At 42.8% G+C, this 24,894-nt stretch overlaps 1 protein-coding gene across 4 annotated transcripts in view; it reads left to right on the forward strand.

Annotated features, from left to right (window-relative positions):
* Nucleotides 1–24,894, forward strand: part of Ap3b1 (adaptor-related protein complex 3, beta 1 subunit) — a 207,357-nt gene that overhangs the window by 149,991 nt on the left and 32,472 nt on the right. For all 4 annotated transcript variants that reach the window (XR_001780749.1, XR_382728.3, NM_009680.3 and 1 more), the window contains 2 exons: nucleotides 19,215–19,446; nucleotides 23,032–23,116. Coding sequence is in view for 2 of the 4 variants with exons in the window: in NM_009680.3 (NP_033810.2) it covers nucleotides 19,215–19,446; nucleotides 23,032–23,116 (317 nt within the window). In the remaining 2 variants the exon portion in view is untranslated. The remainder of the gene's footprint in view (nucleotides 1–19,214; nucleotides 19,447–23,031; nucleotides 23,117–24,894) is intronic.

Genomic DNA, 24,894 nt, shown 5'->3' on the forward strand with positions numbered 1-24,894 from the left:
AGCCTACTTACTCTCTTGGTGCTAAATGGACAACATTGAAAGTTAGGGAGGAGTATCTCACTGTTATTACATTAGCCTCTCTAATGTGTTCATGTGTTCATGTGAAATTTTCCCTAATGCAGTTTTAAATATGTAAGTTCACATGGCATTTGATAAAATTATGAACTGGTGCAGCAGTTAATAAATCTAAACCCATAATCAGTGTTAAAATAAATTCAGAACGTCTGTGGAATCATGGAGCTGCAACAATTGTTTTTCAGATCCTTTTCAGCTCTAAAGTTTTGGAAGTCTTTATGCATTAAATAAGAATATTTCCAATGACTTCACCAAATATCATAGGAAGGAAAGTTGCCTGAGTCCCTAGAAGATGGGACAGAGGCTGTGCCATGACCTTTTCAGCCCGGTGCTTAGCCCAGAAGGTAGTCATCAGGCAGGCTTAAGTCGATGAGCTTAGCTCTTCTTTCAGAGTTACCGTGTCACTAAGTACATGTCTAGAAAGTGGGAGGATGCTGCGCTGCTGTGGTGGCTCAGCAGAAGCGCTTGCCATCCCGCCTGGCAGTCTAAGTTCAGCCACTAGAACTCGCACAGTGGAAGGAGAGAACCAACTCCCTCAAGTTGTCTTTAGACCTACATGCACGTATCATAGAATGTTCATGTGCACACACAGATACACATGCAAAAGAAATAAATGTCAAATTTTAAAGAAAATAATACTCATTGACATATTCCTTTTGTTACTTAACATGTACTGTTTCAGACCATAAAATCGAGAGAGAGAGAGAGAGAGAGAGAGAGTTAGTTAGTTACTGTTGGAACTTACTTGGCTGAGTGCATCTTTGTGTACCCCATGTTCTGCTGTCCTCACGTGCACTCCTAATTTGGTTAAAAGTACATCCTGAGGAACTGAGAATTTAGAAACAAATTTTGAGTTTATTTTCCTGTCAGCAGAGAGCTCTTGCAAATTGAGAGCACATCTTTCTAAGGTAACATTTACCTCCTCACATCTTCAGCACCTATCAGACATGACATAGGACATAGTCATTGACCCTAAAATTTTCCATCAGAGTCTTGCACTGAAAGGGGGCAGCCCCAGCCAGACAAGAGGCTCATTTCAATTTTAACGGCTGTAATTAGAGGTTAATTCACTGAGTCAGGATTAACGAGGAAAGTACAAATGATAGGCAAGCAGCTGCCTTTATGATACAAGATCAGAACAATGCAATTACAGTAAGAATTAGAAAAAAATCAGCTGCCAGACGAGGGACCCTTAATGAAGGAATTGAACTGTGATCACACTGAACACAAATATATGAAGTGGTGCGTCTGAAGGAATCATATAAACTGACACTGTGTACCTAAGTGTATTCTGACAATAGTGGGAACAAAGGTTAACACTAGGAGTTTCTTATTTCTAAGTTGCCAAAGAGTGTGAGGCTATATTTAAATATGTTTTTAGATGGTAGAGCGTTCTCCATAGCTGTGGCCACCCTTTTCTTGATGTGCAGTGGTCTCTGTGGAGTTATAATTGATTCTCTCTGCCTGCTGCTCTGCCAAGTACTTCTTATTATACTTTAGACCTATTTTCCTTATGAAAGCCACCTTAAAACTCCCTTTCATCTAATGTTGAGTTGAAAACTGACATACAACATAATTTTCAATTATATCATATTTGCATCTTTTATAGTTGTTCTTAAGACTCAAGCTCAATGCTATATTTTATCTAGATTATTTTACTCTATTTCTGTATGACACATCTTTAACCTTGGGGAACTAATCTAAGCTTTTATATGCTTTCATATGCTCTAACTTGCTAGAAAATTACTTATTATGATACATATCCTTTTATGGAAACCTTATACAGTAGTTGGCACATAGTAGGACCTCAGTGTATGTTACCATCTTTATACCATAGCTATTTTTATGCTATTACAATTAAAGCTACATACATTGTAATTAATGTTTGACTCCTAAATTCTGTTATATAGTTATTCACCTCTCCAAGATTGCAAAAAGAAATTATAGACACTTAAGCTTAAGCCTTAAAGGTATAAAGAATATCATAAATACAGACCGTGGACCATGACTCCCAGAGGCTTACGTTTTGTCCGTTGCATTTGAGCTTTCCATGCAGTAAATCTCATTCTGGAGCAAATCTGAGCCTTGGTGCCTAGAAGCCTACAGTCTAGTAAGATGCTTCCTGGGAAAGGAGACACCGTTACTTGTCCATTGTGTCATCTGTGATATACAAAACTAGGAGCTACTGCTGCCTGTGGAGGACATGGTACAGGTTTACTTGAGAGATGATCTTTTTATTTGTTGTTATGCTGACAAGCGCTGGAGAATTTGCTCCATATGTATGTACATTGTGGGAAACCTGAGGAAAATTGATAGTGTTACCCTGGTATTTAGATTAACCCAAGGATTGTATGTGGAATGGTACAGCATGCTGTTTTGAACAATATTTTGACATTAAGAACTCCACAAAATAGTATTTAAGCCCCTTTCGACGTGGGCAGTTGATAACTTTTCATTCATAATTAGCTCATAGAGAACCGGGAGACATTTCAGGGAAATTGAACTGTCAGTGGGTAGAAACAAGCATTTGACCTCATCACATTGAGTGGGGCCCATCATAATTTGTTCATTTGGTGCCCATCAGCCCAGCCTCATCTCTCATACGGCACCTCGCTGACCTTCCCTCTCCAATTCCGCTCAGTTCAGCTTTAATTATGACTCTGCAGACCTGAAGAAATATTGCAGCTTGCTCTCAAAAACCCTGAACTGCCACTCACCAAAAGATTGGTTTTTAACAGGTAATAAATGCCCAGAGGAAACGGTGCTGTGTCCACACACAGAGCCCGGGCTTCCGTAGAGCCTTGGCTGGCTCTCCATGCACGTGCCAGTGTTGCCAGCAGCGTTATGAGTTACATCGTATGTGGCTGACTTCACCCCTAGAAGGGAACATCAGGAGTTGTTAGTGTAGGCACTTTTGTGGTTGCTTGCTTCTCTGTTGACTCTCAAAGCCTACTGGGAAACAATGGGTAAGGAGTTAGAGAGAGTGCTAATGTTCTTAGGATTCTGTTTTCCCTTTTCTGTTTTGGCTAACTGCTTTTTTAGATAGGCCACCCCAAAGGGGGAAAATGAGAACCGTACAAGCCTCTTCTAGCAGTAGAATTCACTGTAGTTGGTCCAGCCTTGACAGAGAAGACCTGCTGAGTTAAGTGTTGATTCTAATGACAGCAAAGGGTGATGGTATGCAAATTTGGGCTGCCCCCCTGCTGCTGCTGTGCAGTCCGTCTGCTCACCAAGGCTAGCCTTCTACAGAGCCATCCGGTAGATATCAGGGGCTGTGTAGAAGAAAGCATAAAGCTTCACAAAATAGATAATTTAACTTTTACTTTCAAATTCTGCCCCCCCCCCCAGACTTTGCAAATAAAAATACTGGGAACTGTCGCCCCAACCCGCATATCCTTGTGCCGAATGTTGAACTGTCAGCAGGATTTTCAGGTCATTTGACAAAAAGGATACAGGTGCCGTAGGCAGTACTGAAGGTGACTGCGGGTTCCATCAATCACTTTGCCTTTCTTTAAGTTGATATGTAATGGACCCCTTCAATCAGCTTCCATGTTCTTTGTCACTTGTTTGGAAAGAAGAAAAAAAAAGAGGAAGGAAGGAGGTGGGAAGAAGGGGGGTGGGCTGTGAAGTCAAGGTTAGGAAGTGGATTGTTATTTCCTCAGGGTGCAGAGGGGTCTGTGAAGGTGGGTGCTCGTCCTAAGAACACCACGCTGGAGCTGGGTGGGGATGCGCAGTTTGAAGCTCTCGAAGGTCTCTGTGGGCTGTGCTGTTCAGAGTAGTGGCCCAGCGTGTGAACTTGCATTAAGGCATTGGGTTGTGCCAGGGATGACTATTGCGGTCACCATCCTTTTGCTTCCAAACGTTGCCCCAAGGGCTGAAGCATTGTTCTCGGATGAGTGAGATGCGCAGCAGCCACCTACAACTTAGCTTCATTTGACTCAGAACCTGCAGATTGTTGGGAGGGAGGGAGAAAGAGAATGGGGGGGGTTGTAAATTTCCCCCTTTTCTAGAACCTGTAGTTAGCACTATCCACCAAGTCTGAATTGTCCAGTTTAAATAGGCAGCAGGTAAGCAGTTTAAAAGGTCTGTCAGAGTGCTCTTGCCTTCCTGCTCCCACTCTGTCCTCTTGCCCCTCTCTCCTCTCTCCCCATCCCCCACCCCAAGTGGTCATGGCTAGCCTCTATTCTTCTCCCCTCCCTTCCCTTCCCCTCCCCTTCCCTCCCTCCCTCCCTCCCTCCCTCCCTTCCTCCCTCCCTCTCTCTCCTCCCCTCCCTCTCCCCTGAATAAACTCTATTCTATACTATGAAAAAAAAAAAAAAGATCTATCAGAGCTTAGCATCTGGCATATCAGGTTCCCCCTAGAAAACATGTCCTGTTAACTGATTCTTTGAAGAACGAGACATATCTAGAAACTGTTCTCAGCTCATCAGTGTTTGATAAATGGGCGCACGGGAATCCTGGTGTAGGCCGCTTTCCCCTCGTCTCCAGTGAGCTTGTGTATGTTCTCAGACTGAGCCACGTGGTTGCTATGGGTCTGCTTTTATAGATATGCGACTGAAGCCTCTGTCTTCCTTCAGAGCCCTCAGCCAGAGGACTGTTAGGTCAGAGGCGGTGTGTTGCCCTGAGCAGGCGTTACACAGGGAACTTGCTTCCAGTTTGCTAAGGACCGCTTGGACAGAGTACAGTGTGTAGCTTGATGCTCTCTTTAGTCTTTGCAGATTGGCTTTTTTTGTCTGGAGTGAATTCTCTTTTGCTTTCAAATAAAACTTTTGCGATCATGGTTTCTTGACGAAAGTTTTCTTTCTCAAAGTTGATTGATTGTATTAATAGATGTGCTTAGAAACTAGGTGCAGAAACCCCGAGTACACAGGAGGCTAAGACCAGAGGATAGTGAGTTCAAGGCCTCGCCTGGGCAGCATAGTGAGACCCCGGCTCAAGAAATAAAGGTCACGATGGTGGTCTGCTTTCTGAATGTTGCTATCTTATGTTGTGGGAGTAAGGAAGCCCAGCTTCGGTCTCCAGGCATGCCTTACACGCTAGGGAAGTAGAAATCACGTGAGCTGGGGGTGTGGGGGTGGGTAGAGTGGAGTGGAGCTGCAGAGATAAGAAGGGTCTGCAAGGGGAAGGGCCAGCGCTGCCCAATGTACAGGGAAAACACCAGACTGTTTGTATTTGTAGTAGAAGCTCGGCTAGAGCAGATAACTTTTCTAACATCGTTTATGTGTGTGAAGCTTCTACCAGGGCACATTTGCCATTCTGCCCACACAGGTTTCTGCCAGATCGACACAGACCTAAGTTGGTGGGCTTTCTCAGCACCATTTGTTGCATATCAGGTGATGGTGACTCCACTTAGACTTTCTGCCTAAGCACTCACAGGCCCCTGTGTTGCTCATTCCTAGAGGTGTAGTGTGTGACGGACACAGGAGGTTTGACACAGAGCCAGCCGCAGGATGTTAGAACCTGCATTCAGAGGCTCACATCATCTTTCCCTTCTTAAACAAAAGACTTTTATTTATTAGTGGTGGGGTTTTTTTGCTTTGTTTTTCTCAAGGCAGTGTTTCTCTGTGTATCCCTGGCTGTCCTGGAACTCACTCCGTAGATCAGGCTGGCCTTGTACTCAGAGCTCTGCCTGCCTCTGCCTCCCAAGTGCTGGGGTTAAAGGCATGCGCCACTGCCGCCCAGCTAAACATCAGACCTATGTTTTGCTTTTGTTTCAGAAAAAGATGTCTCTAGCACAGTTAGTTGTCTTTTCCAGAAGTTTCTTCAGGGTAACTAATCTCCTTTTCCTTCTTTTCCCACAGAAACACACCTCTCTGTTCTGTAGCTTACCAGTGCTTATTACTGCTGCTAATACTAATCTAAGAGGGTCCCAGTTTCACTCATTCCTTGCCAGGAAGACTCGGACCTGCCACCCCTGAAGGGGCTTAAGATGCCGTGATGTTGAGGCAGGCCATCCCTGTATTTGTTCCCAGTGTCTGTCAGTGAACCACAGAAAGATCACAGTCAATCATGGTATTTATTCAAATGAAAAGCTAGCTGCTAGGGTGAGGATCCTTTTAAAACCATCCCTTGGTAAACATACCCAGGCTGAGAGTCCTGGGGGTTGCTGTAGATGCCACTACTGAAGTCAGCACTGCAGGGGTGAGCCTGTGCCTCCCAGGTCTTGCAGCACCCCACCCTGGAGAGCTTGCTGCAGTCATTTGTGCCACACCCTTCACTAGACTTCATGACACAAGAATGTACAGTGGAAGGTTTCAGACACATAGTTTTCTTACTAATGAGAGGTATTTCCACAGATGGTTTAAAGCAATGCAAAAATACTGTCCTTTTGATTTTATTTTATGTGTTTTGCCTGAATATATGTGTACTATATGTGTGCAGTGCCTGCAGAGGACATTAGAGTCCCTGGAAATGGAGTTAGTGGTGGTCCTGGTCCTGGTCGTGGTTGTGGTGGTGGTGGTGGTGAGCCACCACATGGGTGTGAGGAACCTAACACATGTCTCCTGCAAAAACATCAAGTACTGTTAGCTGCTGAGGCATCGCTCTGGCCCCCACAGACTTCTTGTTGTCCTTGGACCTTCAGGGATCCAAAATAGGTCACACTGACCTAAACTAAAAAATCAGCATGGTTCTGTTCTTCTTGGAGATGTAGGAAAAAGATGAAATTCTTAGCCTTTCTAGTGTCCCACCTTCTAGAGACAGCTTGAATTTCTTAGAGGCCATTAAAGGCCACAGTAATACGTCCTCTTTGACCATTTTAGGTTCAGATGGAGTCCTTACTATTATGGTCTCCTGTCTAATTAAGCCATTGCCTCTATCAGATCTTCTCAAAAATTTTTTTTAAATTTCAGAGCAAATTTTCTCCTCTTTCTGGTGCTATTTTGTGATGTGTAAGAAACTATTAACACATATTTCAACAGCATCAGAATTACAATAGGTTTTTGACAAAAACATTAATTTATCTCATTAGATGACTAGCTCATTTATGCTTTTAAGGCATCAGAGAAATATGTTATTTATGTTTTGGAAAAAGGCTAAAACATGCAAAGAGATTGTATTTTGCAGGCTTAGTACATTGTTAGTTACCTGAGGCACAAGAATATGCAAAAAGTTAAATGATACCAAAATTGAATAATGATGTCAAAGTAGAGTGTTGGTAAGACCCATGGCAGCAGGTACAGCGACGGACAGGCGTGGGCTGCAGCTAGCCTGTGTATTAGGTATTTAACTTAGTGTGAAAGTAAGAGATGGTTCACTGTGGTTTAAGCAAATCAGAACTACAGTGAATTCTTTGTGCAAGACTGGATAAAAAGTAAAGGCATCAAGTTCTAAGGTTGAAGTGTTCTGTGCTTGGGAGCTTTACTTTGAGGGATTTTTTAAAAAAGCCTTCATCAAAGTGTTATGAAATAGTCTATTAAATATTGTTCTTGAAATGATTCTTTTCAGAGAAGGCCCAACATAACAAGTGTAAAATTATTTCATATCTTGTGTCCTGTGTTGTTATGTGAGAGGGTTAATCATAGCTGACCTATCTCAGAGCCCAGTGTCTGTCAGGCTTCATGCTGCCTTCCCTCATTGGTGAGTATGACGAATAGCCCTGAGTGTGCACCTCTGCCTCCTGTCGGTGGGCGGTCACTGGGTAAAGAGAGCAAGAGAATAGGAGCTAAGAGCTGCCTTAGCCTTAGATGGGTGGAGCATTAACTAGGGGCAGTGGTGTGGGCTGCATGCGTGCCCTAGGGATTGTTGGACTGGTTAGGCTGCAGCTCTGCTCCTGGTTGTATGGTAACTCGTCTGGAAAGTGTGCAGAGGAGACAAAGGGCTCCGTGGTCAGGTGGGTGGGCACCCTCCTGTATAGACATAGAACTTTGCTCTTGAAGAGTTGGATTTATTTCTGGACACCAGCCTTCTTAAAAGCAGTGCATCACCTCCATCCACAGACACTACTATATAGCCCGTAATCTGTTGCTTGTCCATTTTCAGCTCATAGTACAAAATAAATGAAAGCCAAGGGCATTACAATTGGGAGGGAGGGTGGAGGAGGACTGTTATTTAAAAGGCTTTTAAATGATGTCACTATATATTCTTTTAACATCCTCTAAAAGCCTTTGAAAAAACAGTCTCTACCTCCCTTCGTTGTTAACAAAGATGGTGCACGGACTGCTCTTTAAAAGGCTGTTAAATGGCGATCCTATATATTTTAACATCAACATCATTTAGAAACCTTTTAGAGACAGTCTCTTCAGCCACTGCTGACTGAGAGGGAAAGGACATGGGGGTAGGGATTGCTTTTTAAAGGCCTTTGGACGGCACTATCAATAAATACAGCAATACTGTTATAAAAGCCTTTTTCCAATGATGATTCAGCTTTTTTGATGTCTACTTTTAACCTCATGACCTCTTGTCATCTGACAGACTGCTGTTTCAACATGACCGAAAACTCGGTTTACTAATAATCCCCAAATGCCATTTATTGAACTTCGGTGCAGAGCTTAAAAATCAATTACGTATATACCATCTCATTCAGCCCTTACAACAGCCAGGTGAAACAGGCAGGATGTGTAGAATTGTCCCACTGTGCAGAGAAGAAAGACAGAAAAACCTAGGAAGTTGTGATGCTTGGCATCCACACTAATACCCAAGCCCTAACTACTGTCCTGGTCAACTTGACTCACCGTTCCGTTCGTTCGTTCGTTGGTTCATTCACGTATTTATGGGAACTCACTGTATGATTCTGGGTGATCTGGAATTGTTATGTAGATCAGGCTAGCCTCAAACTCACAGAGATCTTCTTGTATCTCTATGCCACTCCAGCACATTCCTATTAATCTTGGTATTCTGATTTGGTCTTCCAGAAAGTATCCAAATACTAAGAGTTCATTTTTAATTAGCATAAAAATAAAATTCTGCAACTGAAATTCTGAAGGTAGACATGCACAGGTGCACTGGATGACAGTTAACACGAGACCCACAGCTTGTCAGAGACTTGGGAGCACACAAGTACAAAAGTACACATCCCCTAATGGGGTGTGTAAATCTTCTCCCATCCAGGCCGTGGGATCTTCACAGAAGATGGGGTAGAAAGGTTATAAAAGCCACAGGTAGCTAGGTGGTGGTGGCGCACGCCTTTAATCCCAGCACTTGGGAGGCAGAGGCAGGCAGATTTCTGAATTCGAGGCCAGCCTGGTCTACAGAGTGAGTTCCAGGACAGCCAGGGCTACACAGAGAAACCCTGTCTCGAAAAAATAAAAAAGCCACAGGTGGTGAATGGCTTTAAGGAAATGGGAATTTCTGAACACAACAGCCTATGACCTCTGAGGAGTCCATCGTGCTGAAGCCTTGCACAAGATCAAGCCAGGCAGACTCCCAGCGTGGGGAGTAGGCATGGAAACTAACCTAGCTGAGAAGCTCATGACCTTGATAGCTGCTGGGGGAGGGAAAGTCCATTTTATTTAATGCTGTGACTCCTGTAGGCTTCATCTCCAGGGGTGGCTGTCCAGCATAAACTAGATGTAATGGGGCTGGGGCAGGATAGAGTAAGGAGAATAAAGTTGTGTAAGTGGGGTGTGGGAGAGAACCTGGGAAGAGGATGGAGAGGGAATGAATGTGCTCAAAATGCACTGATCGAGATTCTCAGGTAACTAGGAGAACATTTAACATAGGAAAATAAATTGATGTAAATTTGCATAGGTCAGGTCATCAAATGGCTTTGCTCACACATTTGTACTCTAAAGAGCCCAAGGTTTCTGTACTGTACATCAACTTCTCTGTCAGTGAGAGATTTTAAATGTTTATGCACAAATCAGGATGTGTGTATTTGATTGCATATAAGTGATTGTATGTGTTTCTATTTCTGTCTTGGGATCTGAGAACCCATTTCCCATCCTTGCCCAGTGTCAGGAATTCTCAGTAACCTTTAGTACCTGAGACTGGCATGTGTGATGTGCAATGGACTCTTTCCACTGTGCTCTGTCACTGGGAGTAAGACATCTTGGGTGTGATTTGTTGTTTCAAATCAAATGTCTATGTACATGGGCTAAGATGTCTTTCCCTAGCCATTAGACTTTATGTAGATAAGATCCATGTCCCTCAGCCTTGGAGACTCATGTCCCCTACCTGATAGTTCAGTTGACTGCAGGGAGCCACAGCCAGCCAGAGAACCATGATCCTGTCTCTGAATACAAAGCACAGTACCAAGTCTCCCCAACATAGTCTGTAAGTTGTCTACCAGAGTCTAACCTTTCTCTGGGAGTCTCCACGTGGATTGCAGGCCTGTAGTACAAATTCTCAGCATGACCTTACCCACAATGACCTGTAGTTCTGTCTGTTTCAATTGCTGTTACCCAGGAGTTTATTTATAGAAAGCCCTAGCTGTTGCCTCCCGGCTAATCCATCGTCACCCTAATCTCTTCTTGTGTAAGGCCATCTAGCCATGTCCTCTGCCCTCCTTAGAGTCCCTACCACCCATTCAGCAAAGACCATGACTGCTCACACATGGCCTTGCCAGCACCCCGTTGTTCTGCAGACCTCACTGTTTGCGCCCTGTGTAGCTACGTGGCCTCACCTGCCCTGAGTTCCAGGCACTCACGCTTTCATTTCAGCACAGGAAAGTCACTCGGTACCTTGTTCAAGCTGTTCATGTTCCTTGGTCCTTTTATTTCTTCCAATGCTATTTCACGTTAGCCTAAATTTAAGCCAACCCTGAAAGGCAGATAAATGTCAGTTCCAGTGTGGTGTCAAGGTCATTAGAACTTGAGAGACTTTGTAGTGTCCAAGGGCTGGCTGGACACGTCCTGTTTCAGAGTCCTTTCTTTGTTAGTTGAAAATAAATTGTTTTCATTCCCTCCCTCACCTCCTCCTCAGTGCTCCCCATGCTCCTCCCCCATCCAACTCCACATTTTGTCTCTCTTTCTTTAGAAGACAGACCAGGGATGGGGTGGTAGTAGAGATAGACAGACAGACAGACAGACAGGCAGGCAGGCAGACAGACAGACAGACAGTATGAGACTAAAAAAGTCTACAAAAATAGCTCTGAGTAGGCCTGGGGCCTGCCTTCATGTGTGGTTACTATAACCCATGAGACTGCAGTAGAGCAGACTAGCTTTTCCTCTGCGAGCAGCTGTCAGGTGGAGGTAGCTTCTTGGGTAGTGCCGGGAGCTCACGCCCACTTCCCTCTCAGTGCTTGGCTTTGAACCTGGGCAGTCCCTGTGCTTGCTACCGTAGTCTGTGTGAATTCATACAAGCTGGGCTTGAAGTTTAGAGCCATGGACTGTCTCTGTCGTCAAGATCCACTGTGGGGAGCCGTGGAGAAGGCATTTGCCCGCTGAGCTGCAGCTTAATTCCCCTGGTAGAAGCCTCTCTGAGCTCGCCCTAGCCCCTTTCAACCACCCCCAAGCTAAGGACAGTCACCTGCTGAGACAAGGCAGAGCTCCCCACCCTCCCACTGCACCCCACAGCGCCCTGGCCTCAGGCTAGGCACTGTTCTCTGCCAGCGGTGCCTGGATGTCCAAGGGTCTGAGAACCCCACGGCCCCAGCCTGATTGCAGGTCTGGGGACTCCTAACCCAGCCCCAGCTTTTTCACATCTCAGATGGACTGCATGTTCCCACCCCTGGAGTGGTGTCTCAGTGCTTCCCTAAAGCCCAGCACACCAGCCTGGTGTGGTGTGGGGTTTCCACCTCTGGAGGGCTGTGCCCTGAGGTAGCTGGAACTCGGACCCACAGAAAGGAATTCAAAGGCGCTAGATAGTGAAAAGAGCTTCCTTGTTCCTATATTGGCTGAATTAATGTGGAGATGGCTCTACTACCAGAATTAATCTACAGGTTTAATGCAGTGCCCAGGAAAATTCCAGTGACATATTCTCTAGCTCTGGAAAAAAAAAAATCCAGTAATTCCAATGGAATCACAAAAGACCATGAATAGCCAAAGCAATGCTAAAGGATAACAACACAGTCAGAGGTATCTAAAGTCATGTGACCTACCAAAATTAAAGCCAGAAGATAAAATAATTTAAATAGACCCATTACGGATTAAAGCTATTAACAGTAAGTACGCCCAGGTCCAGAATAACTGCTAAGTTCTTATCAATTTTTTAAGGAAGATTTAATAGCAATTTTTCTTAACTTATCCAAAAACAGAAGGTGAAGAAGCACTAGAAAATGTCATTTAACAAAGCCACTATTACCCTGATACCAAAATTAGGTAAAGAAAAAACAAGTCTATAGACCAATTTCTCTGAAGAACATGGATGCAGAATTTCTCAACAAAATACTTGAAGACCCAATTCAGGAACACAGTAACAAGACTATACAGCATGACTGATGCAAGGTTGGTTGACAATACATAAATCCAGAAATCCATTACAGCATATAAACAAACCTAAGGTCAGGAAATGCGGGATCATCTCGGTAGATGCTCTTTTGCCTCTGACGTGGTTCAATATGCTGAAGCTCTGGAGTTGTTAGGAATGTCGTCTGTGAACAGCAAACCAATAGCCAAGATCGTACTGACCGTAGTTTTGTTTGAATTAAATGTGTTGAAAATAAAGCTTATAGACTTGTCTTTGGAGAAAAGAAAGAACAGAATGTTATAAAGTAACTCCCTCTACAAACTCAGTGCAAAGGGACACATTCTATGTGTAGGGCCAGAGCTGTTATAGGTAGTGCTAGGGGTGAGACCACAGGGCAAGCGCTCTACTACTGAGTTGCATCTGCAGTCCCAGGTTCTTTGTAAGTGAGTACCTTAGCCTTGTAGACCTTGTACCTTAGCCACTCTGTGATGCCAGCATGGTACAGAAAACAGCCTGGGGGGGGGGGGGGGGCGGGGAATGAGTGGCTATTCTAATAAAGAGTTTAGATACTAAAATATAATTTTACAAATTTTTAACATCATAAAACAGTATTATGATTTTACAACCATTTAAAAATACTAGAACCATTAGAGTGAAAACTCACAAAAATAACCATTGCTTGCTGGTACCTGTTTACTGGCATGCAAGTATTAATGAATTCATTAAGTGTACATACTGTGTTCAGACCTGCCTGCAAACATTTTTTTTAGTTTTACTTTTTGTGCATGAGTCTTTTGCTTGCTTATATGTCTGTGTACCACATACATGCCTGGTGGTCACAGTGGTCACAAGAAAGCTTTGTATCCCCTGGAACTGGAGTGATAAATGGTGTGAGACACCATGTGGATGCTGGGAATGAAATCCAGGACCTCTGGTGGAGCAATAGTGCTCTGAACCATGGCTCTCTGCCTCTCCAGCCCTTCCGAACAGAGTTTTTAAAAGACGTGTTGATTATTACAAAAATAAATGAAGAAGCCTTGCTTTTTCATAATCTGTACTCATTACTCAAAATATTGGAAATTATCACAATTGCATTCTACATCAGTCAGATTTACATGCCTAACTAAGAAGTTCTCCTTAAGACAGTGAACATTAGTTTAATGTTCTTTGGAAGGTTCCAGTATATTTCTTTGACTCTGTGTGTCCAGATAGGGGTTCAGCAAACCCTGGCCTATACTGGTGCTGTTCAGTGCAGTGAGCTGGAGATGCAGCAGGCTCACTTTGTGTATTTACTAAGCAAATCAATATTGAGGTTCTCTGCCATGTAATTCTTACCAATCGAAACGTGTTGGTTTAAAAAGCACTAATGTAAAAGATGTGGCTTACCTCTACTTACAAATACTTCCTTTCCTCATTGCTCTATAAGTCAAATCTAAGCAGGCACTGCTATAAAATAAGCCAAAGAAAACAAGACACGAGGAGAACAGTTTATATATTACAGCTCTTCATTTTTTTTGAAATTTAAAAACAGAACAGATTGATAATACTTAAAGATGATTGTGTAACTAAATACAGATTAAAGCATAAAAGGCTGAAAAACATGGTTTTCATAAAGCTTTATGTGGGTATGTCATCTCTGAAATAGTAACGCAGCTGCCAGAGGAGCCTGGTTAAAATCCACTCACTTGATGCTCCGTGTTTTATTTTTCAAGTCTCATTTCAAATTTTATAATTCAATCATTTTGAACAGCTATGTTCAAAAGAAGTTTTACAACTTTAATCTTAATAATCTCAAGAAAAAGCAGACATGCTATGTCATAAAATAACTATTAGTGACTAGTTTGTACCCTATAAATCTAACTTGAGTTGATAATATGGTCCATTACCTGCTAACTGCACAGAGTATTTTTCATTTTACACTCTTCAGTTACTTTTTAGTGAAGTGTTAAAAAATATGAAGCTTTTCTCCTCTCTAAAATCGCACGCTGTCTGTCTGTTATTAGGGAGATAACAGCTCTTATAAATGTTTCAGTAAGCACTAAGTAGACAGTTATGTGCTCTCTCATTCCACGCTTATTTGCTTACTGTAATAAACTGATAAAATATGTGTGCTTTGTCTCTGTGTATCTACAGGCGTCATGAGTCACATAGATTTCCTTTAGAAATAATGTTGTGGCTGCAGAATTGATTGCTTATTTTCACAAACCATCTGAAGGTACAGGAACGACTTTTATTATTTAAACATGTGCTGAGGAAGATTTGTGGAGATCACCTCACTGGTGCTTGATGCTTTTGTTCTCCTCTGGCTGGGGAAGCATTTCATTGTAGTGCCACTGCAGCTGGCGAGCTAGTTATGTCCTCGGGAATCCCGGTAAGGATGGCCCCTGTCATCTGCTAAGAATGCAGCAAACTTTGAACTTTAGAACATTCGTCATTACAAAATTAAAACTAGTGTTTTCAGGACTGGAGAGAGGGCTTAGCATTTAAGAGCACTAGCTGCTCCTCCAAAGGGCCCCAGTTCAGAGCACCTTGCCTAGCACCCACATGGTGGCTCACAACCGTCTGTAACTCCAGTTCCAGGGCTCTTAAACAGACATGTCGGCAAAGAACCAGTGCACATAAAATAAAAATAAATAAATCATTTTTTAAAACCTAGTGTTTTCTAGCACTATTTTTTTATCCTCTCTTGGGTGGTACAGATTTTATTAAAACCATTTCTTACCTGAATCTCTGTGTTTCTAATGTTTTTTCATAGAGCTCCTTCTTGCCAATAAATTGTTCTTTGTATACATGTTTAGAAATAGTTTTTTCTTTTGTTCATAATTTTATTATGTGTGTGTGTGTGTGTGTGTGTGTGTGTGTGTGTGTGTGTGTATAACAGAAATAATTATATTTAATGGAAATCTTAAGTCATTTCCTAAAGCTAATAAATGTTGATGCTGACTCTCAACTGATCACCCCACTGCTCCAGTAGGCCTGTGATATTTTTAGGAAAATTTTGTATTTGAAGACTTAGCATCAAATAAAGTATAGTTATAACCGATGCTAGATGTAGATTATTAGAAATGCTATAATATTTAAAATGCTTTAAGTTATAAAAATGAGTAAAATTATGTTTTAAAGTAAGGAGCAAGTGGGAAGCCAGATAATAAACATAATAATTAAATTAAATATTTTATTATGACTCTGTTGGACATGCGGTGCACATCTTTAGTACCTGTACTCTATAAGCAGAGGCAGGTGGATCTCTGTAAGTTCCATGTCTACAAAGCAAGTTCCAGGCCATCCAGGGCCACATAGAGACCTAGTGTCAAAATGAAGGAAGTAAGGTGGGGGGAGAAGGGGACATAGTAGTAAGTCAGGGAGGGAAGGACAAGGGAAGAAGGAGGAGAGAGGAATTCTGTGAAGCCTCTTCAGGAAGGTAACATTGGAGCAGAGGCACCTCAGAGCTGGCCCAGGTGGATATGTGGGGACAGGACCTTCCAGGCAAAGGGAATGGCAAATGCCACGGGCATGTGGTAGAAGTATGGCTGCTGTGTTAAAGGAGAGAGATCAGGTGACAGGCATAGCGTGCAGTGGTGTCTGTCAGGAGTCATAGGAGATGAAGTCAGCAGAGGCCTGGCAGCTTCAGTTTTTCCACGGCCTTTGTAAAGAGTTTCTGCTTTTACTCTTCAAGGAACTGGAGGGTTCACATAGGGGGGGTGATGACACCGTGCCGCCTTATCTTGGTGGAGTGGTTCTGCCTGCTGAGGTCTAACAGATTGAACACAAGCGCCTGCTTGGTGGGACTCAGAACAGAAGCCAGAAGACCAGTTAGGCAGCTGAGAGGACTGTGGCACCTGTGGGAGCAGAGAGCATTGCTACAGTTGGACTCAGTTCCCCCACGTGGCTGGGTTCTCTCCTGTTCCCCAGGATGTCAGGCCTGCCTTAGCTGGGAGCCGACCTTTGCTGTGGCATTTACTGCAGATGGGTTTACTTAGTTCTCTGAACACTTTGTATTAGAGTACTTAGTATCATGCTTAGTAAAGTGTGTCAATACATGTGAGATGAGAGAAATGAATGACTAGTGATATTAATTGCTGCTTTGTGCTTGAAATAATAGTGTCCTTCTTAGAAAGCCCTGAGATAACTCATTCATGCATGGGGCTATGGAGAGAGAGCTTTGGAGTTCAAAGAAAGATGGCCACTAAAACTACAACGCACATTCCCAACAAGCTGAAACCTTGTAGCTGGCCCCACTCTTAAAGATGTGCACCGCTTGCCATAGTGCCAAGCTGACTAAAGATGCTAACTGAGCAGTGTGCTGCACCTGCTCCTCCCCAGCCTCCTAGTCACCTCTTCCTTTCGGGGTTAACAGTTTCAGCTCTCACACCCATACTGCATTCAGCTCAGCCCAGCTCAGCCCTCCGGGCTTCCAAAGGAGCGAAGCTGCCTGCATCACCATCTCCTCAGTGACCGTGATGAGCACATCTCAGACATGGTGTAGGTCAAAAGTGACACGTGCTTGTTATCTAACTAAGAATCAGCATGTAACACTGGAAAATACCACTCGTCAGCTGAGGGCTTCTGCTTAACTTGGTTGTTGTAACTCTAACGCTGTCTCTGTGCCCATATGTACACCTAAACACTTAATGTTATAGTCACCTTTCTGTCGTGGACTGTGTTCACACTGAGCATTGGTGTTCGGGTCTGTGCTAAGCAGCATCTAAAAGCTTATAGCAGGATTTCACTTTCTTCAACATTAAAATATTCTTTTAGAATGGTTATTTGTGAGACAGGGTCTTGCTGGGTACCACAGGAAGAGCCCAGCCTTTTGACTTTATTACCTGAGTCTCCAGAGGTGTACTTACAAGCACATACCACTGCTCCATGAAAAGAAAGAAAGGCAAGCAGAGACTTGAACACCAGTGTTTGCCAGGCAGTTGTGCAGTCCTATGTTTGATCCTTAGCCCTGCAGGAAACCAAAGTAAACCTAATGGCAGACTGTTTGCTACCGTCATCAGCAAGGTTAAGTGGAAGCATTGACTTAATGGGAAGATAATTCTGAACAAAATTTGAGATTTAAGCAGCTGGGGGTTTTGTTGTTTTGTTTTGTTTTCTGGGTTTTTTTTATGTTGCAAATAAATTGACATAATTTTACAAAGGTTACTTTAAATTCTGATACGAGTTGAGCTTTTATAGAATATTGTTTTAATGACAAATAGTGGACAGTTTATCCTTTCATATTTATGATGTTTTTGTTGAATTTAAAGTTATTAAAAGTTATTCACTATCAGTTATCTGTAGCAGGCCTGATGTGCTGCAGTCCTTAGATTTTGAAAGGAAAGATGGATAGCCCATGGGTTGTTAATGGGCAGCTTCTCTCTGTTCTCTCCTTTCCCCTTTCTCCCTCTTTCTCCCTTTTACTGCTTGTTAAAATACAATTAATTGATCTCAAAATAGGTGTATTGGCTATTTCTCTTGGTTCTGTGACCAAAGACCAGACAGAGGTACTTTTAAAGAATGCTTTTAAAGAAATACTTTTAAATCTTGGGGCTGGAGAGAGCTCAGTGGTTAAGAGCACTGACTGCTCTTCCAGAGGTCCTGAGTTCAATTCCCAGCAACCACATGGTGGCTCACAACCATCTGTAAAAAGATCTGTTGCCTTCTTCTGGTGTGTCTGAAGACAGCTACAGTATAGTTACATACATTAAATAAATAAAATCTTTAAATAAAAAAGAAGAAGAGTGATCTCTTTGGCTCATGGCGTAAGAGCAGACAATGGAAATGTCATGGTGGAGAGCATGGTAGCAGAGTTGGGTAGGACCTGTCCTCTGGGTCTGTGGGCGGGAAGCAGACAGAAATGCTTGCCTGGGCTCCCCTAGTCAGGGTAGGTGTCCTTCCTCAGTTAGCCCAGGTGTGTCTCCCAGGCGACCGTGGACATTTATCATCGTGGTAGGTAGGGAAGTTCATTTTAATCAGTAAGCCAAGGACGAAGCTGGCTTAAGCTGGAGCTCACAGTGGAAGAAGCTCAAGGGGAAAATGTGTGTGGCTGACCACACACGGTGAACGCGGTGATTCCAGCACTCAGGAGGTTGAGGTAGAAGACTCTCGGGTTCCAGGCAAACCTGTGCTACCAGTGAGAGGCTGTTGTTTAGTAGTCAGGATTGAAGAGGAAGGCACATGATGGTTGTTGTTGGTCGGAATTTCATATAGTTGAAACATTCAAGAAAACTAACTAGAAAACCATAAATCTAGACATAAAGTCACTAAGAAGGTTGTAGATGGGATGTTTATGTTAAAGAGTAAAAACACAACTCATATACTCTTTGTAAAAGGAAAGTATTTACATATGCAGGGCATGAGGCCTATCTCCATGTCATCAAGTTCTCAACAGTAAGACCGGAGGACCCCTAGATCTAGGCTAACCTACATTATATAGTGAGACCCTGTCTCCCCAGTCCAAAAATATATGCACTCTATGACTGGCGTTATTTTTGTTTTCTATTACTAAACTATTTTAACATATACCTGCAGAGTAAAATAAAACAATTTGGTATGGGGGGCGGGGTGTTGGTTTGGGTTTTCTTGAGACAGTGTTTCTCTGTGTAGCCCTGGCTGTCCTGGAACTTATTCTCTGTAGACCTCTGCCTCCTGAGTACTGGGCTTAAGTGTGTGTACCACCACTGCCTGGGAAACTAACGTTTTAATGCTGCTTTGAGGCATTTACTATGCAGTTTCACATCTTCTAACGTTTATATTGTATTTTATATAATAACTTAGGGCAAACACATGTCCTGAGTATTGGCTTGTTTTCTAGAAGCAGTAGTGACTGAATGTCCTCACTAACTCCTGTCGTCCTCCCACATGCCCAGGTCAGTACGCCTGTCTTCGTGCCAACAAAAACACATGAGCTGCTTCACCGAATGCATGGGAAAGGACTGGCCGCCCACTACTGCTTCCCAAGACAGCCCTGCATCTTCAGTGACAAGATGGTCTCTGTACAGATCACCCTGACTAATACTTCTGATCGAAAAATAGAAAACATCCACATAGGGGGGAAAGGGCTTCCTGTGGGCATGCAGATGCATGCCTTTCATCCAATAGGTAAAGGCTAAGTCTTACTGCAAACTTGGTTCCTAAATGTTTTCACTTTTAAAGCAGAGTTTCAGAAAAAGATAAAATACAGCATTATTTACTAACTGAGAGTGCCCTGTGTGAAGGGGAAGGGGGGAGAAGGGAGGGAAAGAGAGAGGGACAGACAGACAGACAGACAGACAGAGACTGAGACTGAGTCTGGGTCTTCCCTGGGATCCTATGCAGGTATTCTACCCCTGGGCTGTATTCCCAGCCATTTTTTTGTTTGTTTGTTTTGTTTTTTTGAGACGGGGTTTCTCTGTGTAGTCCTGGCTGTCCTGGAACTCACTCTGTAGACCAGGCTGGCCTCGAACTCAGAAATCTGCCTGCCTCTGCCTCCCGAGTGCTGGGATTAAAGGCGTGCGCCACCACGCCCGGCTCCCAGCCATTTTTTAAAACCTGAATTTATCATGTAAGAGAAATGTGCTTCTTTTCCCTTAGTGAATCTGGTCTCGGCAGTCAGAGCTGATAACTGTAACAAGAGGTCGGGGCTGCCCTGCCTGCATCACCTCCCACATCCCTGCTGCTCAGCTTTCCTCCCCACCTCATTGCAGATTACTCACTCACTGTGTAGCAACAGCAGCACAGTGGTGTGTCTTTTGAGTGTAGTGCCTCCCATAGCTCCAGACCCTTTCATGTTCCATAAATTGAGAAGGAGGGACCACAGGATGAACATGTTCTGTTGTCGTCCTGTTCATACACAGGATATGGAGTGCGCTTTGCTGTGTGCCTGCAGTTATCTGTGATAGCTACAAGTTAAACATCCTTGATCTGTTACCACCACTTACAATCAAGGTGTCCTCATGCTCAAAGCACAGGAAAGGAGACCTCGCTTCTCTTTCCACAAAGCTTCAGACGCAGCAGCAATGGCCCTTGTCCCTGCGAGCAGGAGGCAGCTTCCACTGGCCCCATGGCCTCCCACACAGCGTGCCCTTCCCAGATGCCCAGCAGAGGGTCAGGGTGTACCCTTGATATTTTTAAGTATTTTCAGAAAATATTTTGTTTTTATGAGTGAACACAATCCTTCAGGAAAAATCTCCATAAAGGGTGATGTAAGCCTGGTTATGACCCCAGCAGCCTCATACAAACCCTACCTGAAGTGGAGGCAGGAGGGTCAGAGTTCAAGGTCACCTTCAGCTACAGAAGGGCATTCTTAGCTACTCAGACTATCTAAAAGAAACCAAAAGGGAAGTTGATTTCTGGCATGGTAGCCTTGAAATATCGGCTGTTTTCTAACATTTGAGGGGAATAAAGCCCTTGGTGCAGGACGAAGTCAGGAAGGTTTCCCTGCCTTTTTGACAGTGCATCACTGTCCTTTCTGGTTTTCTCCACCCGAGCCCTGGCTTTGTGAGGCTTTCTGTAAACAGCATCATGCTTTCTATGTGTGTGTGCGTATGCGTATGCGTATGCCAGAGAGAAACAATGGTTTCTAGTGGGAAGTCTAGTAGACTTTCCTAAGTAACCAGAGTAGCGAGCGAGGAGTTACTGAATGCCAGGGTTTTATACTGGATAATTAAGAGAACTTAAATAGTGTACTCTATTCTAATTTTTACTGGATTATTTTGCAGATTTGATATATTGCCAAGGTATTACAGGATATACCAATTTGTGATCTTTTTTCTTTTCTTTTTCCTTTTTTACTACTTACAATCTAGCCCTTTTTACCTGGTTTAAAAATTAGTTTAGTTAAGCGATGTCAAGTAGCTGATGTATGGGTTGTCTGGGTTGGAAATGTTATCCAAAGGTTAAAACAGTAGAACAGTATTAATGCTTCCTTTGGCTGGCATAATGAGTTGATGAGTTGACCTTTTATTGGCCTATGTAGAATAGAAGAAATAAATACAATAAATTTCATAGCATGACGTTAATGCGGCATTAAAATATGAATACTGTTTCCTCAGTACTACATGTAGGCTTTTTGTTCTGAGGAAAATTTTATGACCACAATATTTTATTCATTTTTGGGGCATTGATCGAATGCTTTTAAGATAAAGAGTTCTTTTCCATGTTTGTACACTGCCCAGACCTTACCAGCAATAGATTACAGCCAGTTACAGTATACGATGTCTCTAATCTCTAAAATCACCTTAAGAATGCAACAAAACCACATATTTTATTGTCATGTTCTTGTAAGAAAAAAAAAGGAATCGAGATGTTTTATTCATTAAATATGTGCCCATCTTAAAGGGTCCTAGTCACCAATCTGTTATATATTACCTTAAAATCTCTGGATTTTGCCCTTTTAGCAGGGAGCTGGATTCTTTGTAGGAATATTATATAAGGCTTATCTGCCTAGTTTTTTAAAAACATTGAGAAGACAAGGATTGGTGTGTGGGGTGGGGGGCCGGCCTCAATAAGGACTCACATTAAACCCTTTCCAGTGCACAACATCAAGTCCAGAAACAGTGTCCAAGTATTATAAAATCCATTATATGAATAATTTTATGCTGATCATTTTGTTCTTGAAGCGTTCACATAGTAAAGCCTGCCATTGATCACGCACCGTCCTCCAGCATTAGCACAGCACTGAGCCTCAAGTTCATTATCCTACCACTCAGGCGAGTCACACAGTGTCGGAGTGCTAGCCTCTGTACGTTGTGGAGGATCCAAAATGTGAATGCAGTCATGCTTGAGAGATGGCAGGGTTTGCCAACCTCTGTGATGCATGATACAAACAAGACCGAGCCTCAGTGTGTACAGTACAAAAAATGGTTTTAAGGATTCAGTAAAGGATAGCTGGGCTATGGCCCAGAAGTAGAATTCTTTCTTGCTTCGGCTCCATCTTCTGCATGGGAAGGAGTAATGAACAGCCTTAAGCAAGGAGACCGACAGTATGAGTTCATGACAGTATACAGCTCGAGAAATGATGGCCGTTGATACAAATGTGTGTGTGTGTGTGTGTGTGAGAGAGAGAGAGAGAGAGAGAGAGAGAGAGAGAGAGAGAGAGAGAGATTATGACAAAAAAGGGATCTTGGTGGGAAGAAGAGATCTCTTAAGAGATATCTTGGTTGGTTTTTCTATTACTGTGCTAAGATCCCACAATCAAAGAAATTTATAAAGCAAAAACATTTAGTTTGGGGCTCACGGTCCCAGAGGATGATAGAATCCATGACCATCATGGCAGGGAATCGGGGAAAGGCAAGGACAGTTAATGGGTAGTGGAATTTATGTCGTATGAGAACAGGAGAGAGGACCATTTGAAGGATTGATGGGGATCAGCAAAATAGGCGCAGTTGCAAGGGGGAGGCAAATGGAAGGACCGGTACCGTGACATGATCCACAGGAGTGCTGTGAAGCCCACCACTGACGCTTAACTTAAACAATGAGCTTTAAGGCTAAGGAAGAGTCTCAAACAAGTAGATGTAATGTGTCCATTGGTGAATGTTCAGGCTTAGCTTCATGAGTTTATAATTTCCTTTAATATTCATAGTTTAAGTCTCTTATGAGCCATAATTAAATTTGTCTTTAGGCATGAATGGCCTGAGTATTCAGTAGTTTCTTTGCCTCTTTCTCACATCCTCCATGTTTTAATGTGTAAATTACCCTCTTTCTTAGACTCTCTGGAGCCTAAGGGGTCCGTGACTGTCTCAGTGGGTATTGACTTTTGTGATTCTACACAGACGGCCAGTTTCCAATTGTGGTAAGTTCAGTTGTTCTGTTTATATTGCCTAAACCGGACCAAAGATGTAAAGCTGGTCTTTGAATAGCTTTTTCTGTAAGACAAAGCATTTAAGCACATGCACTTTGTTTGACCGTGTGCAACTGTCATAGAAGAGTTGCTTATACGCTGTGTACTGTATGGGCATTCTAAATATCTCTGATAGACCTGCCGTTACAGTGTGCCATGCACGGTTGAAAAAAACCAAAAGCTATTACTAGGGTTTTTTTTTAAATTTATTTTAATAATACAATTTTTAAAAACCTAGGAGAAATAAGCAGTTTGATAATATGGTTGAGTATCTCAGAGCAGGCATCTTCTGAGGCAGGTTGTCGGTTTGAGACACATGAGTTTCCTGAGTAGAATATTACTGATTCTGAGCCCTTTCTAAAACATTTTCCTCCTTTTATGTTAATTTTACAAACTGCTTGAGGACGTTTCTAAAGTTAAGATGTCGTTAGCCACATGTTGCTGGAATTTTCTAGTTTCAGACCTACGCGGGTGTATAGTGTGTATATCGAGGGATCAGAGGCCATTGGGAAGCCAGCGCAAAGCGAGCACAGCTCTGAGAGCCACCTTGGCGTTCCCTGGTTTATGTTTGCTGATACAGGATCTGACTTGGCTTTTAAGTGGAAGTTACTTGTTTTTCTTTAAAAGTTGGGGTATTTTGTTCATCTCAATTTTAGCCAGCTTAGGATAGAGTTTGTCAGGATTTAAAATTTCAAGTCAGGACCAAAACCCTTTAAAAAAGCAAATGTGTAGGTGAAATGTACCAAACCTTTCTTTGTCATTTCCCCAGAGGCTCAGGCCCAGTGTTGTTTCTGTCCCTGCCAGGAGCCGGCGGTGAGGGCCAGGAGCCGGCACTGTGGTGTGCACATTGATCTTATGCAGATCATCACCTTTATGTTTTGGGAGGTCTGCTTTATTAGTGATATATAAAACCTGATTACTTTTCCCAACACTGCCTAGTAATTGTTTATTATTTTTCTATTAGACAAACAACACAGATCAATATGACTGAACACAGGCTATGAGTAACACCACTCTAAATAGATTTGCTTCCAACACCAGAGGTATATTCATCTTAATGATTTCAACAATGTGAGCCCAATGACAAAGCTTGTACCAAATTAGACCAAAATTAAAACCTTAATATTCCTTTATCCTTCCAATTTACAATCATGTTCTTATTTTTCCATTTTTTTTAATTACAAGGACTTTTTTATAGTTTCTTGGTCCACATTTGCATTTTGTCTTCTACATTTAGCCAAGACCTTCTAGGGAGAAATACACACTGTAGGGCCTGATTTTGTCCTATACAGGGTAGTATGTATGAGTTTTCTTTCAACATCTCTCAAGTTAAGTTTAGGAAAATAACAAATGTATCTCACACAGCAATTAGCTTTCTGCTACAAACACTTGCATTAATACATCGTCTGCAGTGAAGGTACAAATTACTAAGTTATTTTATATTTCATCTTGCACGAGAGCATGCTAGATCAAAAATTATTTTTGTGTGTTCCAAAAAGAGCACTTTGTCTTGCATCAGTGTAATTGATCCTGAAGCAGCGTAATCACAATCACTCACGTTCTTAATTGGCCTGCCCAAAATCAGAAAATGGAAACCGATCGGCAGTGCTTCAATCAATAGCTTCATAGGAGTGCTCGTGGGGGAGGGAGATGGTGGTAATGGGGAGATCAATGGGTCTTAGGTGCCAGTCACTGCTGCGCCTTTTGCATAGTAAGTGGCACCTTTGGCT

This window comes from Mus musculus, chromosome 13, assembly GCF_000001635.26.
Source record: "Mus musculus strain C57BL/6J chromosome 13, GRCm38.p6 C57BL/6J".
In the NCBI taxonomy this organism is placed as follows: Eukaryota; Metazoa; Chordata; class Mammalia; order Rodentia; family Muridae; genus Mus; species Mus musculus.